General features: G+C 34.5%; 1 protein-coding gene across 22 annotated transcripts in view; it reads left to right on the top strand.

The window, feature by feature from the left end:
* AFDN (afadin, adherens junction formation factor) overlaps positions 1–27663 on the top strand; it is a 181860-nt gene that overhangs the window by 108774 nt on the left and 45423 nt on the right. For 14 of the 22 annotated variants that reach the window (XM_078155039.1, XM_020970381.2, XM_020970367.2 and 11 more), the window contains 8 exons: positions 781–801; positions 1584–1729; positions 4181–4275; positions 4995–5260; positions 6405–6548; positions 7232–7430; positions 11060–11163; positions 12393–12479. In XM_078155039.1, coding sequence (XP_078011165.1) covers positions 781–801; positions 1584–1729; positions 4181–4275; positions 4995–5260; positions 6405–6548; positions 7232–7430; positions 11060–11163; positions 12393–12479 — 1062 coding nt within the window. The remainder of the gene's footprint in view (positions 1–780; positions 802–1583; positions 1730–4180; positions 4276–4994; positions 5261–6404; positions 6549–7231; positions 7431–11059; positions 11164–12392; positions 12480–27663) is intronic. The other 8 variants (XM_020970386.2, XM_020970378.2, XM_078155036.1 and 5 more) reach the window with 1 other exon arrangement.

Genomic DNA, 27663 nt, shown 5'->3' with positions numbered 1-27663 from the left:
TTAATTCCTTTCATATTTTCAAAAGTGAACTTCAAAGCAAGAAGCTCTACTGATACAAGAGTATTTTTGAATGGGCTCTTTCCTGTGCATTTTGAACTAGAAAATAAAATTATTATGAAAACAACCTTTTTGGATCTTTAGCTCATATTCCACAAATGGAATTAGCACAGCAACAACTGAAAAAATGTTCACTCATAGCAGATTATTTGCTCTAAAGTTTTTGAGTCTGCCATTTGGAGTTTATTTACTTGGAAATTTTGAAAAGTTGTTGATATAGCATTTATTTATAGTTCGTATATATTTCAGAATTTATCCTTATTACTTTGTTTAAATAGTTCATTGTTTTCTTTCTCATTTGTCATTTTCTTTAGTTAGGCAATCAGCTTGTGTAGATTTAAGGTACACTTGCACAGGTGGATAAAATGAACTTGTCTTTCCTCATTATGGATTTATGGAGAAACTTTTTCAATAGTATATTCTTAAATGAGTGTTAATGGCAGGGCCTATCTCATATGCATTCATCATCAGTATGTTCTCCAGATTGACCATTCACTTCATTGTTATGGTACTAAGAGCCTAAAATATACTATTTACAGCATGTACTTGCTCAGCTGCCTCCAAACCACAGATGACATTGTAATTTGGGAATAACTGAGCATAAAGTGTTTTGTCTTTATGTTGCACCTTCATATTAGTGTTTTGAGTTTTAAAACTGTCATGATTGTTTACAAGTTTCTTTCTCTCGTTCTGCTTGATTTCCCTTCGTCTGTTTTTCTCCAGGAAGTAGACCAGGTTGATCAGGTAGGATATACTGCTGGGAACTGTTCCTAGCTATATTGGCTTAGCTGAGTTTCTCATGCTGCTTCCATATCAAAATACAATACTACAACAGCTGGACTGAACAGTTCATAACACTCATTCAGCAACTGGAACATGCAGTACTAAAATCCTTTTTTGACTGTGCAACTTTTATCAGCATTCCATAATTTCTGCTTAATGCACTTCAGTGTGGATATGAAATGACCAAAGTTCTTTTTCTTACCTTTATTGTTTATCTTTGGTTCCTATTCTTTGGATCTCATCTGAGGTTGCCTGGCCTGGCATATGTGGTCGGGAGATGGGGAGATAGATCAGTACTTGATACTGAGTTGCATGGTGTCAAAACCAGTAACTGGAAGTATCAGGGTGGTGGTGGGTAACAATGAACATGTGCGTGAGCACAGACAGATCACCAGATAGTGCATACAGCTAAACCTGTCATTGTGTCATGATAGTGCATACAGCTAAACCTGTCATTGTGTCATATAAAAGAATCACCCCATAGTTACAGCAATCCAGAAATTATATGATTGTGTTAAACACAACTTATGAAATGTTGAAGGAATTGCATACTTTTCATTGTTATAAATAAATTCAAATTCATCTGCAAGTATCTGGTATCTGAGTTTTTGGTGAAATGGGAAAGGTACTGGTCTATCTTAAAAAGCTTTATATATAGCACTTACCCCTTACCCTCCTTTTTTTCTTTTGGTGGGATAGGAAAATTTTTTTTCTCTTTCTACTTACATTTGTTCTGTCTACAGAAACAGAAGAATATTGCAGGGGCACTTGCCTTCTGGATGGCAAATGCATCAGAATTACTCAACTTTATTAAGCAGGACCGTGATCTCAGCCGAATCACTTTGGATGCCCAGGATATTTTAGCACACTTGGTTCAAATGGCATTCAAGTAAGATCAAGAAAATTTTCCTAAACATATATATATATATATACACATACACGCATACATACATATATATATATATCAAATTCATATCCCTGAAGCATCTTTAATATAGTATCAAGTTTAGTGGGTTTTTTTCCATTTCTTTCTTAACAAATGTATTATTTATAGGATGTATATTACATACGCACATACTCCACACACTTTAAGGCAGGCCTGCATAACATACCTCCCAAAAACAGTATAAGAATACCTATTTTTAGAAATAGGAAAAATGGGAAAACCTATTTCTCATCTTCTACATTTTTCCCGGGTTGCCCATGGGCCAGATGTTGTATAGGCCTACTTTAAGGAAGATATCAAGGAAAGCAAAAATTCAAATATTGAGGAAAATAGGCTTCTTTATTTATGCCAGGCTATGATTTTATCAGTATAGGGAACTCCTGGTGAGGAAATGCCTCTCCCCCTCTCTGTTACAAACTGGCAATTGTTTTATAACTAATACAGTTGTGCCTTCCACATTTTGACTTCCCTATTTTGGTTTCAGTGTAGCACAGGTCAGCGTAAGAAATTAAATGGCAATTTGGGGGGAGTTTTGTGGAAGCAGCAGACAACACACGAAGGCCAGCAGATGAAACAGAAAAAGTTTAGAAATTCAGAAATGTATAAAATACATGTATATATTGCATAATATCAACTTTTTAAATCTTTTAATACCCTAAGAATTCGGACTTCTAGTACAAAGGGGGGGGCAAAAAATTTTATGCAAATTTTCCAGATTGCAGGGGTTAGGGGCACATTACCCCTGCAATGTGGAAGGGATAACTGTAGTCTTATAGATTTGTCTGGGGCGCTGAGGGGTCTTGTTAGAGTTGTACAGCTAATATGTCTGAGGTAGGTCATTACACTAAGATTTTATTTATATATTTTTTTTGTGGAGGATAGATTGGACAATGGAAAGAATTGAAGCTAGGAAACCAATTAGGAGACTCACAAGAGTCTAGTGAGGGTGGAAAAAGTCCTGAACTAGGACCTTTTGTGAGTGGAGAAAGATGCAATAGATATTGTAGAGGTAGATATAATGACATGCAGCACTAAGAGAAAATGAAAAGTCAAGGATAATGACACAGGAGAGAAGCAGAGAGGTCTCAGGAGAAATCTTTGTTGTGCATCCACAGTTAAGGGGGGCATGAGATAGATAAGGATCAAGCAAAAGAGATTGGTTAGACAGGTTGAAGGAGAATCCATAAAATCACACAATTGTCGAGTTGGAAGGGACTTCAGTGGCCATCTAGGCCAACCCCTCCATACAGTAATTCCCAGGGTCTGCTCGAAAAACTCCCAGGAGATGGAGCTCCACACCTCAGTACACTTTTAAACAGTTCTGATTGAGAAGTTTTTCCTTCTATCATGCCAAGTCAGTCATCTGTGAGACTTAGACCCCTTGTTCATGTTTCTGCCCTCTGTGGCCAAATGGAACAAACTAGCACTGCCTCCACATTATAGCCCTACAAATATTTGAACCTAGAGAAGAAAAAATGAAGTAGGGAGCAGAAAAAAGTGGTCTATCCTGTCAAATGCTATAGAAGATTCAAGGAGGATGAAAGTTGAGGCAATACTATCTGATTCTGGAATTAAGAGATCATTAGTAACTTTGAAGAGGACAGTTTAGTTGTGTTAGGAGTATAGAATTAGGAGGCAGTTGAAACTGAAAAAATGCTTGTTTCTATTAGGGAAAAAAGGTAGGTGAGAAGAGGGTTGGGTTTGGGGAAAAGATAAAAACAGCTTACCCATGCCTGCTCATTCTGTGCATGATCATTTTTTCCCACCAAAAAAATGAAAGATGTTTGGAGTAGGAAAAAGAAGAGGGTCTGATATTTACTGGTCCATGGCCTGGAGCATAATCTGCCATAGTGTGGTAATCTGGGAGATAGAGTGTAGATCCCCTGGGGTGATGGGGGAGGGGGAGAGACAACCAGGGAGAGAGGGTTGCCAGTTTGCTTGTGCAGCTATTTCAGGTGCCTGGGTTGGGTTTGGTTATAGCTGCACTAAAGGGCTGTTATTAATTCAGCCTTGAAGCTATTTTTTGGTGGGAGTCAGACTGAGGGAATAATCAAAGTAGTTAACATTGTCGTTAGAGATAATCCAGGGGAAGGGAGGGCATAGGAATTGGAGCTTTCTTCTCAGCTCCTGACTGGTTGATTATCAACCTTTTGGATCAAGTCATAACCCCCTTTGAGTTCCATGACCACTACTTTGGTGACCACTGTTCTAGAATGGAAAACAATGGAAACTATTTGACATTCATTTAGAGAAATCTTAATTTATTATTTATAAAGAGCAGATTTTGGCTTTATAGCTTATAAGTTCCATTTATTTATGTTTGTATTTTAAGTTCCAGTGTAACTTATTATCCTTTTTATTATATAATGAATTAATATTTGTATAATTTTTCAGATATTTGGTTCATTGTCTTCAGTCAGAACTTAATAACTACATGCCAGCCTTTCTGGATGATCCTGAAGAAAACAGTCTACAAAGACCTAAAATAGGTTAGAATACTGATTTTTTAAAAAAAATATATGTATATTTAATTTTTACTTGTTGTCCCTTTAAAAATATGTGAGGTTTTCAATGTTTAACACCTATGAGATATTTGTAAATATCTCAGAAATGGGTATATTGTATAGTACATAATTATCTGAATTTGAATTAAATGTTGGATGTAGAAAACTCTGAATTTCCATTTTTAATGTAGTCAGATTTTTCATATCTTTTGAATGTTTTTTAAAGTGCTTACAAATCATTTTCCTCCTCAGTTGCCCATGCCTGATTTGCGTGGAGGAGACCTTGAGTTCTCAGAGACTATTGCAGTAGATCACAAGCTTTAGTAATTCTTACCAGGCTAGGAAGTGAGAGATCCATTTTCAGATGTCTGTCATGTGAATTGAAGTTTGGCCATTAAGTTTGAATTTTTTTGGTTATAACCCATGAAAGTCTACTAAAGTGAAACGTGATTGCAATTTTCCATCATGCAGGGAGTTCCCACATGGATAAAAATCACAGCTTCTTGAAATAGGATACAGATCTTAGTTAAGATTTTTGAGTGATTGTAGTTTTACAAATTAGGCTAAACGTGGGAGTTGAATGCACTAGAATCCCAATGTTACGATTGACATTTTCTGAGTTAACTTATGTATTATTTATGAATTTTTTGCTTGAAGAAGGATTCATTCATAACATCTCTTTGTCTTCTTATATCTATGAACAGATGATGTCTTGCACACACTCACTGGAGCTATGTCATTGTTACGAAGATGTAGAGTAAATGCTGCTCTGACAATTCAACTCTTCTCTCAACTCTTTCATTTTATTAACATGTGGCTGTTTAACAGACTTGTTACTGACCCAGACTCAGGGTTATGTTCTCATTACTGGGGAGCCATTATCCGTCAGCAGTTGGGGCATATTGAGGCCTGGGCAGAGAAGCAAGGCCTTGAGCTCGCTGCTGACTGCCATCTTAGCAGAATTGTACAGGTAAATATTGGGATTCAGGGTGCTTTTTTTAGCGTTCAGGGAAGGGGTGACTAGACAGAATTGTAGGCTAAAAGAGATCTACCTTAAAGTTTTCATTTATACCTTTTGTTTAAGTGTAGATGAGTAATAACAAATAAAAGGTTTGCTGCTGAGTCCTTTGTCGTTATGTCCAGTGCTTTCTAGTAAGATTTTTAACGTGAAAATATTTTACTTTAGGATAGAAAAAACCTCTCAGAATATCTTGTAGATTACTAACATAAATCATTCTCTTGGCTTGAACTGCTGCAAGGAAAGGATTTAAACATTAGAGAGATGAGAGTGTCTTATTTTTACAATTAGTAACTAGACAAAAAGGGCATTCTCTATTGAGTTACTTAAACTGAGGTATAAACTTTTCAATGCCAATGTGCGTATTGGATCTGTTGTTATCTTTTATATTTTTTTCTGAATTTCTCACATGTTTGTTTTAAATGGAATGGCAGAGAAGTGAACCAGGTATATAGAGGAAAAGTGAAAAAGTGGGCATGCTGGTATATATGTTGATATTTCTTGTGATATTTCCTTGACCCAAATGGTTTTAGAAAATATGTTACCATAGCACTTTGTTTTGCTTCTACTAGTGGAGGATTTGGGCACTACAAAGGGGGAAAAGATTTAATAAATAAAAGGCAGATTACAGGGGATATGTTTTAATGACTTAAGGAAAAAAGTTAGAAATATTTCATGATCTTTGTGAACCGAAGTTTGTTTAAAGGGGCTCCTAAAGCATTCTTTTTTTTAGATTAGAAGGGTCCCTCTTGTTAGAGGTAATAAAAGTGCAAATCTTTTTCAAAAATCTTAAAAATATTTGCTTATTCATACTATTCTTCCCTGCTATTAAAATTAACCTAGCAATTTTTTTTTTTAAATTTGGAAAGGTGGGAGTAGGGTTTGTATGGCTGTGGACCTTTTCATTGGTGTATGGAACTCCTTCTGTCAAGGAAACTTCCTTCTGTAAATTATAATCTTATAGTTATCCTGATTTTAAGGCCAGTCCTCTATGAATTATATCGTTTTATACCTTTACTATATTACTTTTACTATATTAACTTATAATGATTTATACTATAAATCTTAGTAACAATGAAAATCTTTTGCTTTTCAGGCAACCACACTACTTACTATGGATAAATATTCACCTGAGGATATTCCAAATATTAACAGTACCTGCTTTAAGTTGAATTCACTACAACTTCAAGCCTTATTACAGAATTACCACTGTGCACCAGATGAACCTTTTATCCCATCAGTAAGATAATCTTAGGCATATTTCTTGCAGAATATGAAATATTTTTTGAAAAGGAATTTGCAGTATAATAATTTATTATAGAATGCTTACTTTTACTAGAAAAATAATTTTTTACAATGTTTCATCTTTGAGATCCACTGGAATTACATGACATAGAACTTCAGTCTTTCTCTAAGTTTTTTATAGACTTGGAATATGCCTTCAGAATGATTTGCAGGACATATTTTTGTATGCAAATATAAAGTAGCTCTGTGTGTGTACAGACACATGCATGCAACAGTCTCCACAGTTGAAAATTGTATTGGAAACATTTTATTTGGAAAAAGATAAAAAAATGTTTCTTTTTAAAAATTAAAAAATAACCTTTTGTAGTTTTAATACCTAGGTCATTTGTATGTGAGGTTTGTTATAAGATTAACAGATCTGAAATTCTTTTGCTTTTTCATTTTCAGTAGCAAATATTCGTATATTATAAAACATCATGAAGGAATTTTAGCATGTTAGCAAATCTAATCTGAAGTACTTTAATAGTGTCTTTAATTTCTCTCCTGCCTATATGTAATATATTTTTATAAAAATTGTATTTTCCTAAAATTTTAGTTCTATTACAAAAATTTCACATTTTAAACTGTGTTGTTAATGTAATTTCTCATCCTAATTTTATTTGCTTTTTTTCCATTTAGGATCTCATAGAAAATGTAGTAGCTGTTGCTGAAAATACAGCTGATGAATTAGCACGTAGTGATGGGAGAGAAGTACAATTAGAAGAAGATCCTGATCTTCAACTACCCTTTCTTTTGCCAGAAGATGGCTATTCTTGTGATGTTGTGCGAAATGTTCCAAATGGGTTACAGGAATTTTTGGATCCGCTGTGTCAGAGAGGTGAATGAATACTCAATATTGTTTGTCTAGCTAGTATCTTCGTATTCGCTAAAGTAACAACAAACATGTACTTGGGCAGACTTCGAGAGATAGGGAGTTCAGTAAGGTCCATGGGGTTTCAAAGAGTCGAACATGACTGAACAGCAACAACAAAATATCTTGACATTGGTAGTACCTTGAAAAGAGTACTGCCTCTGAAGCCCTGGGTTCTAATCGCACTTTTGATTTTTAATAACTTATGTGGCCATAGGCAAGTCAGTTAATCTCACCTTGGCCTCAATTTCCTCATCTCTGAAATGTAGGAGTTGGGCTTATTAGTTGCTGGGGGCTTTTCCAGATAAGGATGTATGGTCGTATAACCATAATTGTCAGAAAATATTCACTCCAATGTTTGCTTTTGTTGTTAACTTGGAATTACATTAGTTTGGAATAACATGTAGGTCTTCTCTTGCTTTTCTCATGTTTTGGTCTTTAATGAAATTACCACCTACCTGGTTTATTTTCTAAGTTTTGTTTTCCTACATGTGTTCATGTCCTTGTTAAGAATGGTTCTTTCTGGGGGCAGATAGGTGGCACAGTGGATAGAGCACCAGCCCTGGATTCAGGAGGACAGATCTGGCCTTGAACACATAACACTTACTAGCTGTGTGACCCTGGGCAAGTCACTTAACCCCATTGCCTAACCCAAAAAAAAAAATGGATCTTTCTCATCTATACTATATAGTTAATAGCTGTTTTATGTTTCTGAGCTTGCTGCTCTGATTCTTAATGAGCATTATATTAATTCCTTTGTTAGTAACTTCTTAATGCTTTGTTCTTAACTATTTTTGATAGTTAAGTTTAAAATTAGTTGATTAAACATTGGCCAGCTCTGGATTTTTAGCATATTTTAGAAATTAAGCAATAGGTTTTTTTTAATGGTAGGATTCATGGACTAACAAGTACGGGTGATGGGATATTATATAATTTATGTAATTAAAGTGCGGCTTATATCTGTTACTCTAAAACACATACAGTAATAACCCATGTAGATTGTTTCCTTCTGACTATCTAAAACAAAGATTTCTTAACTTTTTAGCATTTAGTGTCTTGACCCCTTTGTTACTGTAGACTCCTATGGATTCCTCAGAATAATATATTTTAACTGAAGGAGAGGCTAACTTTCAGTTAGAGGTTAGTGAAAATTTTTAAAAAAAGTAATATTCTTTTTCCAATTCAAGTTCATGGATCTCCTGAAATTAACTGTTGGTCTAGAATATCACCATGAGTTCAGGACTCCTTGCTTGTCTTTTACTTTACATTCAGTTCTAACAGTATCACTGGTCATTTTTTCCAGCCAATAGTGGACTAAAAGGCGAAGTGATAATCCTTACAACATCATCAGCTTTTTTAAAATGTGTGATAGTCTAATCTGTATTGATACTTATTTTTATATTGTGTGTATGCCTAGTTTCTTTGACTATTAAATAAAAGGTGCTTGAGGATAAGACAGTTTTGTTCTATCATTGAATGCTCTAGTACTTCTCATTTAGTTCTGGTACTTTAAAAATATTTATTGACTTGTAGCTTTAAATCTCAAGGGCCTAGCAAACTGTTCTTGCATAAGTATTTGTGAAATTGCATAACATTGCAAATAAGACCAAAGTCAAACATTTTCTGTGTAGCAAAATTATACTTGTTATATTCCATAGTGATAGATTTCATCTGACTGTTCTGTCATCTTGCATTTGAATATAGTCAGAGATAAAATTATATTGTTAATTCATTTGTATGGATAATCCCCACCTGAAAAAAAATCTTAGAATATATGTGCATCAATAACTTCGTGTCCATATATGATGCATTGCCCTGTGAGTGTTAACAATTTTGTAAAATGGATTTCATAGACAGGCAAAGTCACAGTGATAGAATTCAGCCTATGAAGAACTGGGTTTTAAGAACTGTAAACAATGATGTCACTAAAACAAACCAAATTAAAGTGGTAATAGAAGACTGGACGTTTTAAAGGAATTTTTTATCTAATTTTTTTAAAGGAACTTTAAATCTACGTGTATCTTTTACCTAGTATACCTAGTGTAATATTTCCCTCAAAATGATTTTTTCTTCAAATTGCAAATTAATTTCATCTCAGCCAAAATGAAGTACTACATTATTTCCGAAACTTGTGGAGAATTAGAATGCTTTTCTCCTAGAGATGGGAATTATTTTCACAACCACCAGAAAATAAGTTCAGCTATTTGTAAATAATCCATCATGCTTTCAGCATAGAGAAAATCACATGGCTTTTTCACATTTCATGTATTTAAACAAGTAACAAATACAATACCTGTACCATACTGAAAATATAAATAGTCTCATGATGGTATGGCCAGTGAGAAATATGGAAACACTGGCTTGAGTGGATTTTCTTCATAATTTACCCATCACCTCTTCTGAATATCTCTTTTGACATTACTAGGCTGTTACATATGTGATGAACAACAAGAAACATGTAGTTCGTTGTACAGAGGCTTTAGGCTCACAGAGGATTGTTTTTTTAGTGACATCATTGTTTATATTTCTTAACACCTAGTTCTTCATAAACTGATTAAAAAGATACAACACAGTCCCAATTTACATTCCTCTTACAGTTCTACTGAATTTTGTGATATGAGAGAAGACAAGCACAGGCTCATCATACATATGTAGTCCTTAAATGTGTAAAATACAAGTATATTTGCATGATTGCTTTAAGTTTCATCATAATAATGTTAGGTTTATTAAATGCCACAGAAATAATATTTTCAGATTATACAAAAGACAATTTAAATAACCTGGTAATGTGACAACTTTCTTAAAACAGGTAAAAGGAGAACCAAAACTTATACTTTATTTCAGGGAGAATCTGAACCGGGGCAGATACTGTTGTATTTGCAAATAACTAAGTAATCTCTAAGGGCTTCCCTAGCTGTTATTCTGTGAAAATGTAACTAAAAGATTTTGCTATAGTAAGATTTGTTTTCCTTCATTTTAAATGGATATATTTCTCTTGATATTTTTCTTTAATTTATTAATTAACACTTGTTTCTTGGAAGTGATCTACTTTCTAATTAAAAAAAATAACAAGATTTGTTAGCAAATTAATACTTTGTATGCCAGCAAGGTCCAGAGCCTAAGGAATGATGCCTTATGGTTACTCTACTGCTTAGAAAGAATTAGAATTGTCCTTTGGTGTTTACTATTCTATAGTAAAAGTTTTATTTTCTAGAAAATATAAAATTATTGAAAATTCAGTGAGTAATTTAGAACTTTTTATATTTTTGGTCTTTGACACAGGAAGACATTTAGATTTTTACAAATGAATTTAATACCTTTTTTCCCCTCAAAATAATGAACTATGAACTACTTAAGTAAATTGAAGACTTCATTAATTTTATAAACTTTGTTTCATTTATTGAGTATAGGGGATCTAGTACAGCATCTGATTTTGAATCTGCCTATAATCTTTTGCTCAATAGGAAGGTAGAGAATAAAAAAGATGAAATACTTCTATATAGCAAGAATTTGGTTAGTTGACTGTCAGTAAGGCTCATGTCTCTTCACATATGACATAATTTCATTTTTTTTTTCCGATCTGTTCCCCTTTTCAGGGTTCTGTAGGTTATTGCCTCATCCACGTTCACCAGGTACTTGGACAATATACTTTGAAGGAGCAGATTATGAAAGTCACTTTATGAGGGAGAACACTGAACTGGCAAGTATTTTTGGGTAGCATGTGTGAGACTCAAGAAGAATAAATGTCCCTAGGATTTAAAAAACACATGAAAATCATTCCTTTGCCTAAAGTTAACGTACTTTTAGTAGAGAGCAATTGTATGGCATTTTAAAAGCACCTTTGAATAGCTTTTTTAATGCTAAGAGTTTTAAAAGCACCTTTTGGGGTATGTATTTGTCTCTGTTTATGTTTATCACTATATATATCACATTCTCCTTTTAAATGGAAAAATGTGCTTAAATTGCTTACATGCTTGGAAACTGGTGCATTATTATAATATGCCAGACTGCCCATTACACTTTTTGATGTCTTTGATAATAGGAAGTTTTTTCTTGTATCTAGCCTAAAGTTGGCTTTTTGCAACCTCCACCCATTGCTCTTGGTTCTCTTCTGTAGGACCAAACCAAGCAAGTCTTATCTCTCTTCTGTAACAGGCTTTTAAAGGTAGCTGTCATGTTCACCGAGCTGCTTCTTTTCTAGACTAAATATCCCTAGTTCCTCCAACTGATCCTCATCTGACAAAAATTCCATTCCCTCCATTAGTCTAGTTGCCCTCCTGAATACTTTGTCTTATCAGTGTGCTTGAATACAACACTGAATATGTGATGTAATTGAGGCAGAGAGTAGTGGGGTTATCATTTCTTCCTGGAAGCTATACTTTTTAATATAGTTGCTTTGCATTTTTGCCTTCTTTATTACACTATTGACTCATTCTGAGCTTGTATTCTATTAAAACTTTGGATCTTTTTTCATACAAATTATCTAAAAATTATTATCTAATCATGCGTTCCCCATCTTGTACTTTTCAGATCATATTTGTTTTGACCCAAGTGTAAGGCTTCACATTTTTCTGTATTAAAGGATAAATAACATGTATTTAAAAAGTAAGTTCTTAGAAATTAGGAGGCATAGATTAAAATGGAAACTGTCAAAGAAGAAATGGAATTTCATGTTTAAATTGAGGTATTATAATTAAGCTTTTAGTAGCTAAATACTTCTATATGGTCATGGTTTAAAAACACTTTATAGTTATGATTATGTCCATTTACCTAATACAGTTAAAATGTTAGTTGTCTGTAGTGATTTATGCTTTTTATTATCCCTCTTTTACTTTTTTTCATTCCATTTATCTCAGAATATGGCAGTTTGCTTGCAATTTGGATGTATTACCATAGAGCCAAAAAACTAATATATTTGCTGTCCTTTAGACGCAGCCCCTAAGAAAAGAACCAGAAATAATCACTGTGACACTTAAGAAGCAGAATGGCATGGGTCTTAGCATTGTTGCTGCAAAGGTAGGAAAACAAAATTAATATTACTCTTATAGTCCATTCTTGAAGCTTTTAGTTCATAGTGGATGAAAGTTGAATGTGTGTGGGAGGATTTAGGAGTCTGTAGGGAAAATACATGCTGGGTTTTATTTGGTGTCAGGGAGGGGGTGGAAAGAATTGGCATTACCTGAATGAAACTACTGTACTCCAATAAATTAATCATCCTGTACGTTAAAGTTTGGTCAGTGCAAATGACCCACTGAAATTCAATCAGATAATGGATAAAACATAAACCAATACTTAACTGCACTTAGCAGGTATGGTCCTGGAGCAGAGATTGGACATTCTTAAGTTGTATTGGGACTGGGAGGCACACATGTAGCACCTGATTGTTTGTGCAGGCCAGAAGCTGAAAGGAAATGGCTTTCATATGATTCCCAGACAATAGCATACTCTTCTGCAAACTCGTTTGACTAACAGTGAACTATAATGTGAGAGTTGTTTTAACCAAAATAAAACAAAATTGTGATAATTTGAGCCAACATAGGAGGAAATGTGAGTTTCTTCTACAGTCTTTTTTATATCATAGACCCTTAAAATTTTGTTTAACTGTGATAAAGTACAAATTTGGAGCTATTTCAGAATTGATCAGTAGACTACAATTAGCATGACTCTTAATGCCGCAGCAAGTCCATTTATATTATTAGTATGTTTGTGTTATTTTCATTGTATAATCTCTTTATTCACACCTGCCAAGTTATATTACTAGAATGTTTATTAAAAACTTACAGTGGATAGAGCACTGGCCTTGGAGTCAGGAAGACCTGAGTTCAAATCTGGTCTCAGACACATAACACTTACTAGCTGTGTGACCCTGGGCAAGTCACTTAACCCCAATTGCCTCACCAAAATAAAATAAAATAATTTTTTAAAAAAAGCTTTCAAGTTTTGTTTAGCAGTGACAGGAACTTAAGCTGTGTTGCCCAAGCATTATACATTTAGCAAAGTATTTAAATCATGTCTTTATTTACTTACCACGTATTTTAGATTGGAAATGAATATACAAATCAAATTCCTTTACAACAAACTTGTTTCTGTTAATTTCCATTATAAATCTTTGATGCTGTATATTGGTGGAAACAAGTGGATTGTCAGCTGCAATTTACAAATTTTATTTTGTTAGATCATTACAGTGAGTAACAGTATTTACAATATTGTTATTTATAATAAGTACAATATTTTTAGGGATAACTAGATGGCTTGATGAATGAAGTGCGGGGTCTGGACAAGAAGACTCATATTGATAAGTTTAAATCTAGCCTTAGAAACTTAATAGCTGTGTGACCTTGGGCAAGTCACTTAACTCTGTTTGGCTAAGTTTTTCATTTGGAAAATTAACTGGAAAAGGAAATAGCAAACCACTCCAGTGTCTTTGTCAGGAAAACCCCAGATGGGTTCACGGAGAGTTAGACATGACTCAAATGACTGAACAACAACATTATTTCACCTGTATCAAAGAAATATATTTCAGTTTGTGAAATACTATGTGGTAATTTACATCCCCAAATACATTATTATGTTCACTGTACCAAATTAGATGTTAGATCATTTTCAGTGGCAACTGATTTAGTTAATGATATAGGAAAACTTTTGTTCTGACACCTTTAATTAAAAAAATTGCCACCAATTACCTATTGAAAAAAGTGGGTTTTAGAATTATACCAATTATCTGTGGTGACTTGGTGAATCCTACCTGAAGGCACGTGGGGTTACTAAATAGTGTGTTTATATTACTTTTGAACTTTATAATTCCATGACATTTATTTTCATAGTACACAAATTAGGTGTTTAGACAATTCTTTGGCATTAAATTGGCACAGAATGGGCCGGTTCTGTGCCAGTTTTTTAAATTTTATTTTATTTTTTAGTTCTATACCTATTTACAAAGGCTACAGATTCAGATGGAAAGCTAACTCCTGGTTCAATTAGTTAATAGAATTTTCAGCCAGATTCTGAATGAATTGCCTGCCATTCAATAATCCATGATACTCTCAGTTCAGTCAGTGTTTTTCTTCCTGGTACTTCTTCCCTTTTATTTATATGATCATCTGGTAGAGAGTACCTCTAAAGCATTATCATTATCACTCTTATGTCTTATATGCCTAATTAATTGACCATATATTGATCCCTGAGGCCTTTTCTTTTTTAAAATTAAGTTCTTCATTATGTTAATGTTCTCTGAAAAAAATCACCAAAGCAGTTATGGGAAATCTTTTGTTTGGGGGAAATGACCTTGATATAGAGTAATCTTCTGCTGAGGAAACTTCTTTTCTCCTGGGATATCAGCAACTGTTCTGCAGCTTATATTTTAAAGAGTTGTCCGGGGCTACCAAGAGAAAAAGCACTGTGCCTGCAGTCATGCAGTTAGCATGTAATAAGAAGCAAGGGTCTTACTGAGATTTTACTGATTCTGAGGCCAGTCTTGCCATCCTTAGCTCTTCTTCCTCTGTTAAACTGAGAGAATAATTGCAGCTACTACAGGTTTTTATGAAGATCAAATATGCTTTTCAGACATTAGAGCATTATAAAAATGTTAGCAGTTGTTGGCTGCTGCTGGTGCTCTTCCTCATCTGCAGCCATTCTGCCTCTCAAGATTCTAATTGAGGCCACTCATGGGCATGTACCTCAGGGAGATCAAAAAGATAGAAGTCCTATATTTACCAAAATATTCACATCAGCACTTTTTGTAGTAGCAAAAATCTAGAAACTAAAACAAATGACTGTGTTTTGGAGAATAGCTGAACAGATTGTATATGAATATAATGGAATATTGTTGAAGATAGAGAATCATGAGAAGACTTAGGGAAGAAAGCAGAACTCTGATAACACTGCATGATGACTATAATGTAAAATTTTTGTTTGTTTTGACTTTGTGTGTGGGGGGGGGGATTGGAGTTAAGTGACTTGCCCAGGATCACACATCTAGTAGAGTATCAAGTGTCTGAGGCCAGATTTGACCTCAGGTTCTCCTGACTCCAAGGCCTGAGCTATATCTATATCCACTGCGCCACCTAGGTGCCCCTTACAATAATGTAAATTAAAAGAATCTTGAAATGCCGTTAAACTCAGGGACAAAAATTGATTTCAAACAATATTTGAAAAAATAGCTTCCTGCTAGATGTAGACATGGGGTTTTTGGTGACAGATACAGTCACTTGGTTTTGCTTATTCTTTTCTGTGTGTTTCAAGAGAAGGTTTTATTGGGATTGAGGTATATCAACAAATGACTACCATGTAAAAAAAAATACTGAACTATAAAATGAAAAATAGGTGACCCATGAGGTATTATTCAATCTGACCATTTCTATTAATTTGCAACTCTTAGTTAAATAATATGATTTAAGTTGCAAACTCTTTCAAAATATAGCCTGTAACAAAGATTAAGTTGTGACATAATAGCATTATGGTAAGAATTACAGGTTGATGAACAATAGCATTTAAGGCTAATTATAAAACTAATTTTTATTTTTAAAAATTAATCAAGAAACTGTGTTTAAGTCCTAGAGGTATGAAATAAACACCTAAACCATAGCAAATTAGCTATGCTTGTAAAATTTTGGGAGAAGTAGGGAAAAGGTTAGTTGAATAAAAAATATTCCTCAATATTAGATAATTGACCTACCCCTACTTTAAGAAAACTTATTTTTTTGTCTCTAGTCTTGTTATTTATTTAACAATATATGTTTGCATAGCATAGTAATAATGAAGGGAATACAAAAAAATGCAAGACATGAAATTTATTTCCTAGGAGTTTATAATCTTGATTATTAGAGAAAGTAAATATGACTTTAGTGACTAAAAGGGGCTATATGCTTAAATGCCATAGCGAATGATACACTGCATGGTAAATGTTCTTGGAGTTCAAAGACCATATATACTGGAATAGTTGTGGTGGACGCACCATGGAAAATGTGGAACTTGATCAACACCTTAAAGTATAGTATGAGAATGATTGGAAGGGTATTCCAGGTGTATTGGATGAGGATAGAATAGAAAATAATTAAGCATGCTCAGATAGGCAGTAAGAAGACCACTGGAATATATGTAAAGTTTATATTAGGAATTTTAGTGAGAAATGCAGTCAGGACAGGTTAGGTAAGGCCAGATTTTAGAGAGCTTTCAGTGACAGTAACCAGTGTTGCTTTTTTTTTTTGACATACCGTATGGTTGACTTCCACATGACTATAGCTATATAATATTAGTATAAATTAGTTAGGAAAATACATGACAAAAGGTACTATAGATTCAGTGCTTTTAATGAATTTTAGTTATTAACCACAGTGGTGTAGCAATTGCATATATTTTAAAATACATTTTTGAGTTAAAAAGGATGGGGTTTTTTTTGTGACAGTGAATTATATTGCATGTTTTATTGAGAAATATACCTCAAAATAACTTGTGGATTCTCCAACCCATTCTGTTAACTTTCAGATTGGAAACCACTGGTTTAGACTATATTTTATAGAAAATTGTGAGGAATTGTTGTTTTTAAGAGGCTAATGAAATTATAAAAATGGTATTTTGGGGCTATTATCTAGAAGTAGTTATATAGGATAAGATGAAGGAAATAGAAACTGAGCCAAGGTCAGACTGTCATAGATTGTGTTTAGGTCCAGAACAGACTTAATTTAAAATTTACTTCAGATTATCTGGAAATGGTCTGTTATCTAAGATCATCTGTGGTCCAATTTCAAATGATCCTAATAACTGGGGGTGACTTTGGAACAAATTTGGTCTCTGTGAAGATCCTCAGGTGGTAAATGGGCTAAATCTCTTCTAATATCACCTTGGATCAATCCTGGCAAAGTTAACAAGAACAAAAATACACTGGTATCTTAGGGTTTTGAGGATTCTCAATATATGTGAGTGGTGGTGAGCTCCTATCATAAACCTGTTTTTAAGACATTTGATGGCTTTGGTTTCTGATCCATTCATCATTCATAATAAAATTTAGGGTGCATGGCTAATAAGTGGGAATATACCACTAGAGAACTGAAATATGTTAGCGTCATAGAGCTATAAGCGTTGGAGCTAGACTTTGAACTCAGAATTCCTAACTCCAAAAGGCTAGCAATTTGTCCATTGTACCATATCAGTGCCTAGAATCTACTAGGACTAAATGCCAGTTAGAGTTAGCTATAAATGATTCTTTCATTCGGTAACTGGAAAAGCAGTTTGGGTTTTGGATGTTTATTTCAACATCAGTCTAAATTACTAATGCTTTTTTGCCTTCCTTATTCTTTAAGGTTCTTACCATAATTGCCTCATTAGTTATAATGGGGGTTGGAACTTAGAAATGTAAAAAGAAGATGCTTAAAATACAAAGTTTACCATTTATTTTACCTGATGCTACTGATTATCAACTAAGTGTGCATCATGCATTATTGATCCTCTTTGATCATTGCCTCATAATAAAAATACAACTTTTTAGTCATTATCTCCTATTTTGTGTATCATCATTAGCTGACCACACAGTATATAATATTACTGCCTCAGCTACCAGTGAGTTGTCATTAGAACGTCTTTCTTTTTTTGCAGGGGGGGGAGTTAAGGTAATCGGGGTTAAGTGACTTGCCTAGGGTAACACAGCTTAGAAGTGTCAAGTGTCTGAGGCCACATTTGAGCTCAAGTCCTCCTGAATCCAGGCCCAGTGCTCTATCTGCTGTGTGTATCTAGCCGCCCCCAGAACTTTACAGAAATGATTCCCTTAAAATAATTTGAGAAAAACATGATTTTAAATGTGTGTAATGAGGCCAGATACTGATATAATCCCCATTCAGGTTAGTTACTTTTGTCAAGAAAAACTTATCTAAGACTATAAACTACACCAGTAATCCTGGGCAGTTGCTTTACAAATAAATGGGTATCATCAGCCACATGAAGGACTTTTGAGGAAAGTAGTAAAGGCTTAGTGTGAGGTGGGGAACCTTCATCCTCAAGGCCACATATGGCCTGCTAGGGTGCAGCCTTTTAACTGAGTCCAAGTTTTACAGAACAAATCCTTTTATTAAGGGGATTTCTTCTGTGAAGTTTGGATTCAGCACCTCTGCTACTTAGAATAGCATAAGCATATAGACTCATAGAGAAAAGGCTGGGGCCACTGAGAGAAGTTAATTTGTCCTGAGTCACATAGTCTCTGACAGAGATGACATTTGAAGTTAGTTATTTTTAGCCAGCTCCCTGTCCACTAGGTATACTACCTCTTAGGAATGGCATTTACATCAGTATTTTTCATTTTGACCACTCTTTCATTTCCCTATGTATATCATTTTTGCAGCATATATATAAAATTAATTTTATAATCAAAGAGATTGTTTTAAAACTCCCAGAGCTTTTTAATAGATGACTTATGATAAATTATAGCAATCCTTCAACTAAAATTTTAAAATGTGAGTCCTTTTATTTCAATTTGATATGCTGTTTATTAATTTTATTGCCATGCCACTTCTCTAATGTTGCAAATTTTTCTTTAGTAAAACTATCTGTAGCTAAATTGTCTCTCCAGTAACATAATTTGATGTTTGTATTTTGGTTGATATGGGGGAAAGATGGGGTCTTCTAGAGCCAGGGTTTGTTTGGTTTTATTTGTTTTTGTTTGTTTTTATAAAGTTTGTGCAATACTTGGTTGCTTTAACCCTAGAAGATGTTTTGATGTTAAAAGTTGCCTGACTCCCATCCACATTGTGGTTAAGTTTTATGAAATCCAGATGATTTGGAACAGCATGTATATGCAGTTTACTTTTTAAAAATATCACTTTGCTACTTCTCATACATCTGTGGTCCAGCGTATTCTTATTGTTGGCTTTGGGGAATGGTTTTGTGTGTGTGTGTGTGTGTGTTTATGTGTTTACTAAAGGCCCCATTTAAGAAGTTTAATAAAGTTTAGAGTAAATGAAAGTCAGAGCAGTCTGACAGATTACGTAAGAGTCTGAATATTGTATTGGTTCTAGCTAGTGTTGATAAATGCCATACAGTGTCATAGTGTCTAGCTCTGAACTCTGTTGATGGGTGTCTTAGAAAATCCAGCAGACTGTTCTGTTGGTTGCTGTTGAACCTAAGAGAATATACGGGAGACTTATTCTTTTCAATCAAGAATCAGACGTAGAGAACAAAATGTGGTTTTCTGTTGTTGGAAGAACAGAATCCATGGTGAGTTGGTTCAGCGTGCTGTTGTGGACATTTTTCTGTAAAGTTGAAACTGACTTCTAGAGAATTCTTTTTCTTCCTCAGTAACTTGTTTAAGCTTGTCAGTAATTAACTTTCTCATGAAAGAATGTAAGAAGTTAATATAAGAAGTTGTTTGTTAGCCAAAAGTTTGTTGCAGGGTTTAAAATTTAAAATCTAGAGGAAAACCACAGGTTTTTTGTATGCTTTTGCATGAGAAAATGCCGTTGCTTTTAAATATACTCCTATAAAAATTTGTTTAATAATGGCATTATAGATGTTTTTTATGAAAGTATACACAAATACTCATATCTTTTTGCCCTATTAGATGACTCCCCAAAGGCATATTTTCTATTGCTTTTAATAACATGAAAATAAAATCACACTTTAAAAAGTACTTATATGATCTCATTGACTTCTTGAAATATTTAATTAGTTTGTAGGCTTGAGGAAGTATCATGATGATTTAAAATGTATATCAAATTTTATTTTAAGTCCTGTTTAGGTAGCTTAAGAGACAGAATAAGAGTTTTTATCTTCTGTTGGAAAATTATGACAGAAGAAACTTTTAATATAGGTATATCTAACTATATGGAGACCAGTGAACCTTTGAAGCATTTGAGTTCTCCCCTTTCCTGTTTTTCAGTACTTGTCATAAAGATACATGAAAGGTGTTCAAGTAAGTTGAAGTAAGGAAATGCTAAAATTCCTTAAAAGGTGAAAGCCAAAAGATGTATTGTATCCCTGGAATTAGATTTTATAGAAATAAAAATAAACTCCCTTCCAGTAAATATTCTGTAGTGAAGAGAAACTAATTCTTTTGAAAAAGTTACTTCTGGGTTCAAAAATTCGTTTTTACCCCTAGTGTTTCCAGGTTGGTCTTGTAGTGTAACCTCTTAAAGTAAGTGATTTCCGAACTGTCTTTTACAAAATAATACATAGATATCTCATTTGAGTTACAAGTAACCTTATATATTATTTAATCACCTTCACTCCCTCTCCTCCCTTTCTATTAATGAGGAAACTGAAACAGAGAGGTTAGGTAATGTAACTAAAGTGGCCCAGCTAGTTAGTAAGCAAAGCTAGGAGAGGAGAACTCAGAGCTCACAGCTCTACTACATTCAGTACTGTTTCCAGGACAGTGGACTGTTGTTATTAATGACCTGCTGTTTATAGTGCATCGAGAGACAAGTACCCTCAGATTGCTGAGAATTAGGTTTAAATTACAAGTTAGCATGGAAGAATAACTTACATAACCAAAAATATAGCAGGATACCTTTTTTAGAGTTAGTACAACTTAGTAATAAAGGTAGAAATACAGTAAAGTACTATTTGTTTTTATGAGAAGAAAAAGCTCAAATTCATTTCTAAAATTCTTATAGCCAAAACCTTAGCTGTTAAGAACTGTCATCTAGTAGTCAGTTTGTAAATGCACAAAATTCCACTTTTAAATTGAATAGAGTATTAAGCCTTCCTCTTGCTTGGCTCATGGAAAACAAATAGCACGTTGTAATTGTGCCTGCCTTGTATTTACACTAGACATTTTTGGCATCATCTTTATGTGCTCTGAATTAAGAAGGCTGAGTCCTTGGAATTTTTAAAATAGTATTAGGAATCAAAGATGTCTTTATGAATTATGCTAATGAAAGAGTTAAGCAATGAGGAGAAGAATAAATGAATCCACACCTGGTTCATTTTAAGTATTCTTGTGCACATAGGTCATTTCAGCTCACCCATTGTTTCAAGACCTCTAAATCTAGAATGCTGAATGTGTTGCCATACGTGAATACAATAGGGTTGAGTTAATGCTGTTTGGGCAGATGTTTCTTTCCTCAGGGGTTTGTGTTGTTGTTGGGTGTTTTTTAAATGTGTTTTAGTCTGATGTTTTTAAGCTGTTAGTCATATCCCACTCCCACACTCACTCATTAAATGCTACTGACATGTTCACAGTGTGGGTTGCTATACTGATTCTCATTTGTTCGGTACTTAGGACAGATAACTAATACTTGGTAACAATCAAGACAGGAATACTAGAAAAAAGAAAGCCTCTTTTCTTGCTGGCACTTTCTTTGTGGTGTTTTTTCACCAGAGTATTATAACAGGTAAGTTATTTATAAGATGTTACTGTTTCTCTACCAACTTTAGGAAAAGTAAATGAGCGGCACATCTTTCTTGGTGGTTAATTAAATGTTGTTCTGTTTTTGTTTTTGTTTTTGTTTAAACTTTGCGTCATCTGATATTCTTTGAAGCATATACTTGCAAGCTAAGTGGTTCCTGCTATTTTACTTTATTTTAGAGATAGTGTAGATAGAACTCAACTGAGAGAGTAAAACTAGCTCAGCCAACTGTATGGTTAGACTTATGCCTATTAGGTCACCCGGATATTGGCTTAAATGTCTACACTTAGAAAACTGTTTAAATGTTAACATTTAGAGTTCTTCAGATGTGAAGAGAGCTGGCTTAGGAGGTAGTGGGTTTATTCTCAGTAGAGTTCTTCAAGCAAAGGCTGGATGATTAAATAGGTGTGGATGTTGTAGCAAACAATTTCTATGTTAAGTGTAGGTTGGACTTGATATCTGAAATTCCTTGTAACTCTGATCTCTGCTGAACCTTCCTGGTAACTTCAAAGTCTAGATTATTCATCTCTTTAGTTAGTAAAAGAATTCGTGAAGCATTTACCTCACAAGGGTGTTGAGAATCTAAAATTTTATTTGTAAAGCAGTTGGAAACTTTAATATGCTATATTAATGTCAGTTTTTATTATTGTTACCAATACTTGCTTGGTAAATTCTTTCCCAGAAATTAATAATTTATATGAAGAAGAATGTGTTGATGACAATAATTTGAAAGTATTATTTCTTAATTTAGATACTCTCAATCTGTTTTCAGTCAGAAAGTTCAAAATGATGCATTTTAAAATATGCAATATATTCATCTAACATGTGATCAATTAAAAATAAGATTGAGTGGATATTGTGAACAAGTTTATTCTCTAAAGATCTTCAATGAGACTTCATTGAGATTTGACATTTAAACAATTTGCCTTTTAAAAACTTGTGCATATGTTGTCATTTTATTGTCTGATGCCACCTCAAGATTTCAGCCCCATAGTTAAAAACTGCATTAATAGAACACATACTCTCACAGGTCCTATCTTGCCTCAGTAAAGGAGCTATTTTTTGGTGTTCATGGAAAAATCACCCTGATAACTAGTTTGGAGAGGTCCATTGATAAGGTTAGTTACAAGATAATGAATTTTTTTTGACTGTAGAAACTCTTCAAGATTAGCAAGTGGGTGAATTAGAGGATTTACAATCTGTGTCAGTAAAGGGAATTCTCATCAGTATTGCCTCTTATGGAGTACTGATTTTAAAGAAAAAAAATGTTTTTACCCTTTCCAGAAGTAAAATAATGTAAACATTTTGTCTGTATCAATTTTCAGTTGTTCCTACTCAGAAAACAGAGCTTGGGTCATTAGATGTAGGTATAGATATGCATTGCTGTGTAAATTTCATTAAACTGTATTTAAAGGTATATTTCTGATAATGGATTTGTTTGATCAGCACATCACATGTTCATTATTTCTCTGGTAGGCAGAGTATTGACATCGACATAAGCTAGACCAGTGGTTGTCAATTTGTGGTCCATGAATTTTGTTTTTACACACACACACACACACACACACACACACACACACACACGCTTCAGTATCATATAACATTATGTATCTTATGCATTTAAAAATATTCTGAGAACAAATTCATAAGTTTTTAACAGATTGCCAAAAGGGAGGGGTCTGTAACAAGCAAAAGGCTAAGAACCTCTGATCTCAATGTTAACCAAAGAGTAGAATCCCAGAGTTTAGTCTTCTGTAGAACAGACTGGAGGAAGGGCTTTGATTATTCTAATTTGATATTTTAAAATCTTTATTTGAACAATAAGCTGTTAAACATTCTGAAAATTTTTCAATTATGTGGTAATTCAAGGTAAATGGTAATTTTTGTTGTTGTTGTTGTTGTTTTGTTCTTCAGTACTCTGATGGCAGGTTGTTACAGCATGTATAATTTTACCTTGAGATAAGAGTTAGTGTAAAATCTCATACATTTAAAAGGGAAATTATCTGTTGAGGCGATTGAGAAGGGAGGAGGTTTATTTTCACATTTAAATAAATGCCCATTCAAATAAGTGGTGCTAAATAGGAACCAAAAAATCATTGGTATACATATATTAGACGTGGTGGTACATTCGACAGTTAGTTTTCCTAATGATTCAGGTTGTGTAAGATGTTATAGGTGTTGAGGAATATCATTTATATGCTGTCTTTATTTTTTTTTAAGCCCATTGAGGCAGCTTTACGAACAATTCTAGGTTTTTTCTCATTTTACTTACTGCATGCTATGTGCCATATCCTGTGCTAAGCACTTTTGCAATTATTTCATTTGATCCTCACAACAACCTTGGGAGGCAGGTGCTGCTAATTATCCCCATTTTACAGTTGAGGAAATGGAGGCAAATAGTTTAAGTGATGGACCCAGGGTTAACTAAGTGTCTGAAGCTGAATTTAAACTAGCCTTCCTGATTTTAGGCCCTGTGCTTCACGAACCACTGTGCCACCCAGCTACCTTTAATTATTTTTTTAATTCTCATTCTGTAAGAAATTAGTATTTTTCAAAATCCCTTGATAGAATTTCTTTCAGATTAAATTTATTAAACTTGACACTATTAGATCTTGTTCTCATACTGGAATGCTTAGGTTAAAATGTTTTTTTGCCAAATTGGCTTTCCAAATATGTAGTTGGTTAAGTCGCCAGTAGTGTTTGTGTCTGTGTGGGTATTTAATAACTATCTTCTGTGACTCAAGACAAATCACTTTAACCTTTCAGTGTTAGAGGCAGCTGATGAAGCAATGGATGGAGCACTGGGCCTGGAGTCAGGAAGACCAGAATTCAAATCTGGTCTCAGACACTTACTAGCTGTGTGAACCTGGGCAAGTCAGTCAGTCTCTGTTCACCTCAGATGTAAAATGGGGATAACAGTACCTTTCTCATAGGAATGTTGTGAGGATCAAATCAGATAATAATTGTAAATGCTTAGACAATAGCCTATTAATTGGTCTCCCTGCTTCTCAAGTGTCTTCTTACTTCAGTCCATCTTTCCCATAGATATCAAATTGATTATTCTAATTTGATAAGCATAAAATTGACTGTGTCAACCCTCATTCAGTCAATTCCAATGACTTCTTGTTAGCTCCAGGATCAAATATATAATTAGGCATTCAAAGCCATTCATTATCTGGACCCCTCAAATGTGCAGTCTTCTTAGATCTTATTTCCCCCTTCTCCAGTGCTTTCAAGGAACCCAGAGATTAATAGATGAGACAGCATGCAAACAAGTGAGGGTGTTCCCAGCACTGGCTCTTGTGTGCTGTCTCTCACTCTCTCTCTTTTGCTCATTTGCTCTGTCTCTCTCAAATAACGAATATATAAATAAATTAGTAATATAGCAATTAATGTATTAACATAATAATATAATTAATTATTTGGTAGTCTCAGCGAGAAGCGAGATGACTGAGAAAGGATTTTTACAGAAGGTGGAACTGTAACTTAGGCTTAAAGGAAGCCAAAGAAAGTAAGAGGCAGAAATGAAGAATTCCAGGAATGGGATTCAGCTAATGAAAATGCTCAGGGTTGGTAGATAGCTTCTTTTTCAAGGAGACAGACGTCTTTGGATCATGGGGTATATGGGAGAGTAGGTTGTAAGAAGACTGGTGGATTGGGGGCGGGGTAGGGAGAAGCAGTATTTTATGAAAAGCCTTGGCTGCCAAACGGAGGACTTTATATTGATCCCAGAGGTGATTGAGAGCCGCTGGAGTTCCTTAAGTGGGAGGGGCAGTGGTATGATCTGGCCTGCCCCTTAGAATTTGACAACCAAGTAGAGATTGGATTGGAATGGGGAGAGATGAGTCAGAAAGACCAGTCAGCATGCTAAGCAGTAATCCAGGTGTGAAATGACGAGGGCCCACATTAGGGTATTGGCATTGTCAGAGGAGAGATGGTAAAAAGATAAAATCAACAGACCTTGGCAACAGCTTGTATATTGAGAAGTGAGAGTGATGAGTGAAGGATGACCCCTAGGTTGACAGCCTGAGTACCTGAGAGGATGGTGGTGCCCTCGATAGTAATAAAGAAGTTAGGAAGAGGTGAAGGTTTGAGGAGAAATAAGAGTTCACTTTTGGACATGATAAATTTGTCTATAGGACATCCAGTTTGGGATGGCTAATAGGCATTTGGAGATATGAAGCTGGAGTTTGGGAGGGAAGAAAGCACTGGATAAGTAGATCTGAGAGTCATCAGCATAGAGATGGTAATTTGAAATCTTCAGAGCTGATGAGATCACCAAGTGAAATAGAGTTTTCACTTCCACATCACAACTTTGTCCATCATGGTTTTGGTATATCACAGGTCAGTATGAGAAATTAAATGGAAATTTGGGGGAGTTTTGCAGAAGCTGCAGATGACATGTAAAGATAACACAGAAAAAGTTTAGAAACTCAAATGCATTTTACACATATACATATATATGTATATTATTGTATAATATCAACATATTTTATCTTTTAATATCATAATAATTTCAGTGACTTCTCTCATACAAAGAGGAGGCCAAACAATTTTATATGGATTTTCTAGTTTGAGGAGGTGCTTCTAACCCAGGCAGTGTGGAAGGGATAACTGTATACAGGGAAATCGAAGAATAGAGGCATAGTGGTAAGGAAAGCCCGGGGGGAGAGAGAGACAGAGCCAGAGAAAGAAATTCATGTCACGCCATTTATCTTTGACAAATACCTTAGATGGATACCGAGTTGGGTCTGGAATTGAGTAAGAACAAAGCAAGATAGATTGCATTTGGGAAACTAACAGTGTAGCGTATTTAGTGAAATCTGAAAAATGCAGGGCCTCTTTAGAAATAGTATTATATTGTGAATCAAAGGAACACCACGATCAGTAAATCAAGAGAGATTCATTAACTGTCTAGCAGTGTCAGTCACTCAAGCTACAGATACAAACAGTACTTTTAGGAAGCATGCATTCTGTTGGGGAACACAAATATATACAGAACAAATACACACACGCAATAAATACAGGGGAGTTAAATTCCAGGCAGGTATAGGGAAGAACACTTGACAATTTGGGGAATCAAGAATGCTTGGGAATTTTGCCCAAGAATTGTTTTATATCAAAGGTGGTGCTTGAGCTGCATTTGAAGAATTTGGAGAATTCTATGATGTAAAAGTAAGGAGAAAAAAATAAATGTTTGTTTACTGATTGAGGAGGGAATACATTCCAGGCATGAGGAACAGCTTTGTGTAAGGGGACTGAGATGGGAAATTGATTGCCATTTGTGAATAAAAAAGAGAAGGCTTCTTTGGGCCTCCTGTAGAGAGTAGAATGCTGAAGGGGAGTATGAGTTAGGGCTTGGTTGTGAAGGGTTTTAAAAAGCAAAGAAATTTGTACTTTAAGCTTTGATAGCTTAAAACTTCATTAAGACTTTAGAATACTCTGTACTTCTTCCTAGAGACCATATGGAGCCAGTGGAGTTTACTTAACAGGAAAGTATTAGGATCAGATAAGTACTTAAGTAAAGTCAGTTTTGTAGCTGTGTGGAACATGGAGTGGAATAGGGAACAGAAAGACTTATTAGGAGATCTTTGTCATATTCTAGGTGAGAAACAGTCAGTGTCTAAAACTTCGGTAGTGGCTATATAAGTAGAGAGAAAGGGTTTGATGTGAAAGATACTGGCAAAGTAGAAATTGCAAGGTTTGGCAAGAGATGGGATATTTGGCATGGACAATGAATATAAGTAGAGCTCAGGATGACACTTAGAATTTCATTGGTCTAGGGAACTGCCATATGAGGAAACTCATCTCAGGTTGTCGCTCTTTTCTGTCATTGTAGAGAGTTTTTTGGGGCCCCAAGAGATTAA

This window comes from Phascolarctos cinereus, unplaced genomic scaffold (assembly GCF_003287225.1).
Source record: "Phascolarctos cinereus isolate Bilbo 61053 unplaced genomic scaffold, phaCin_HiC Scaffold_5;HRSCAF=322, whole genome shotgun sequence".
Classification (NCBI taxonomy): domain Eukaryota; kingdom Metazoa; phylum Chordata; class Mammalia; order Diprotodontia; family Phascolarctidae; genus Phascolarctos; species Phascolarctos cinereus.
Note: the sequence above shows the minus strand (reverse complement) of the source record. Positions and strands in the feature narration are given on the sequence as shown.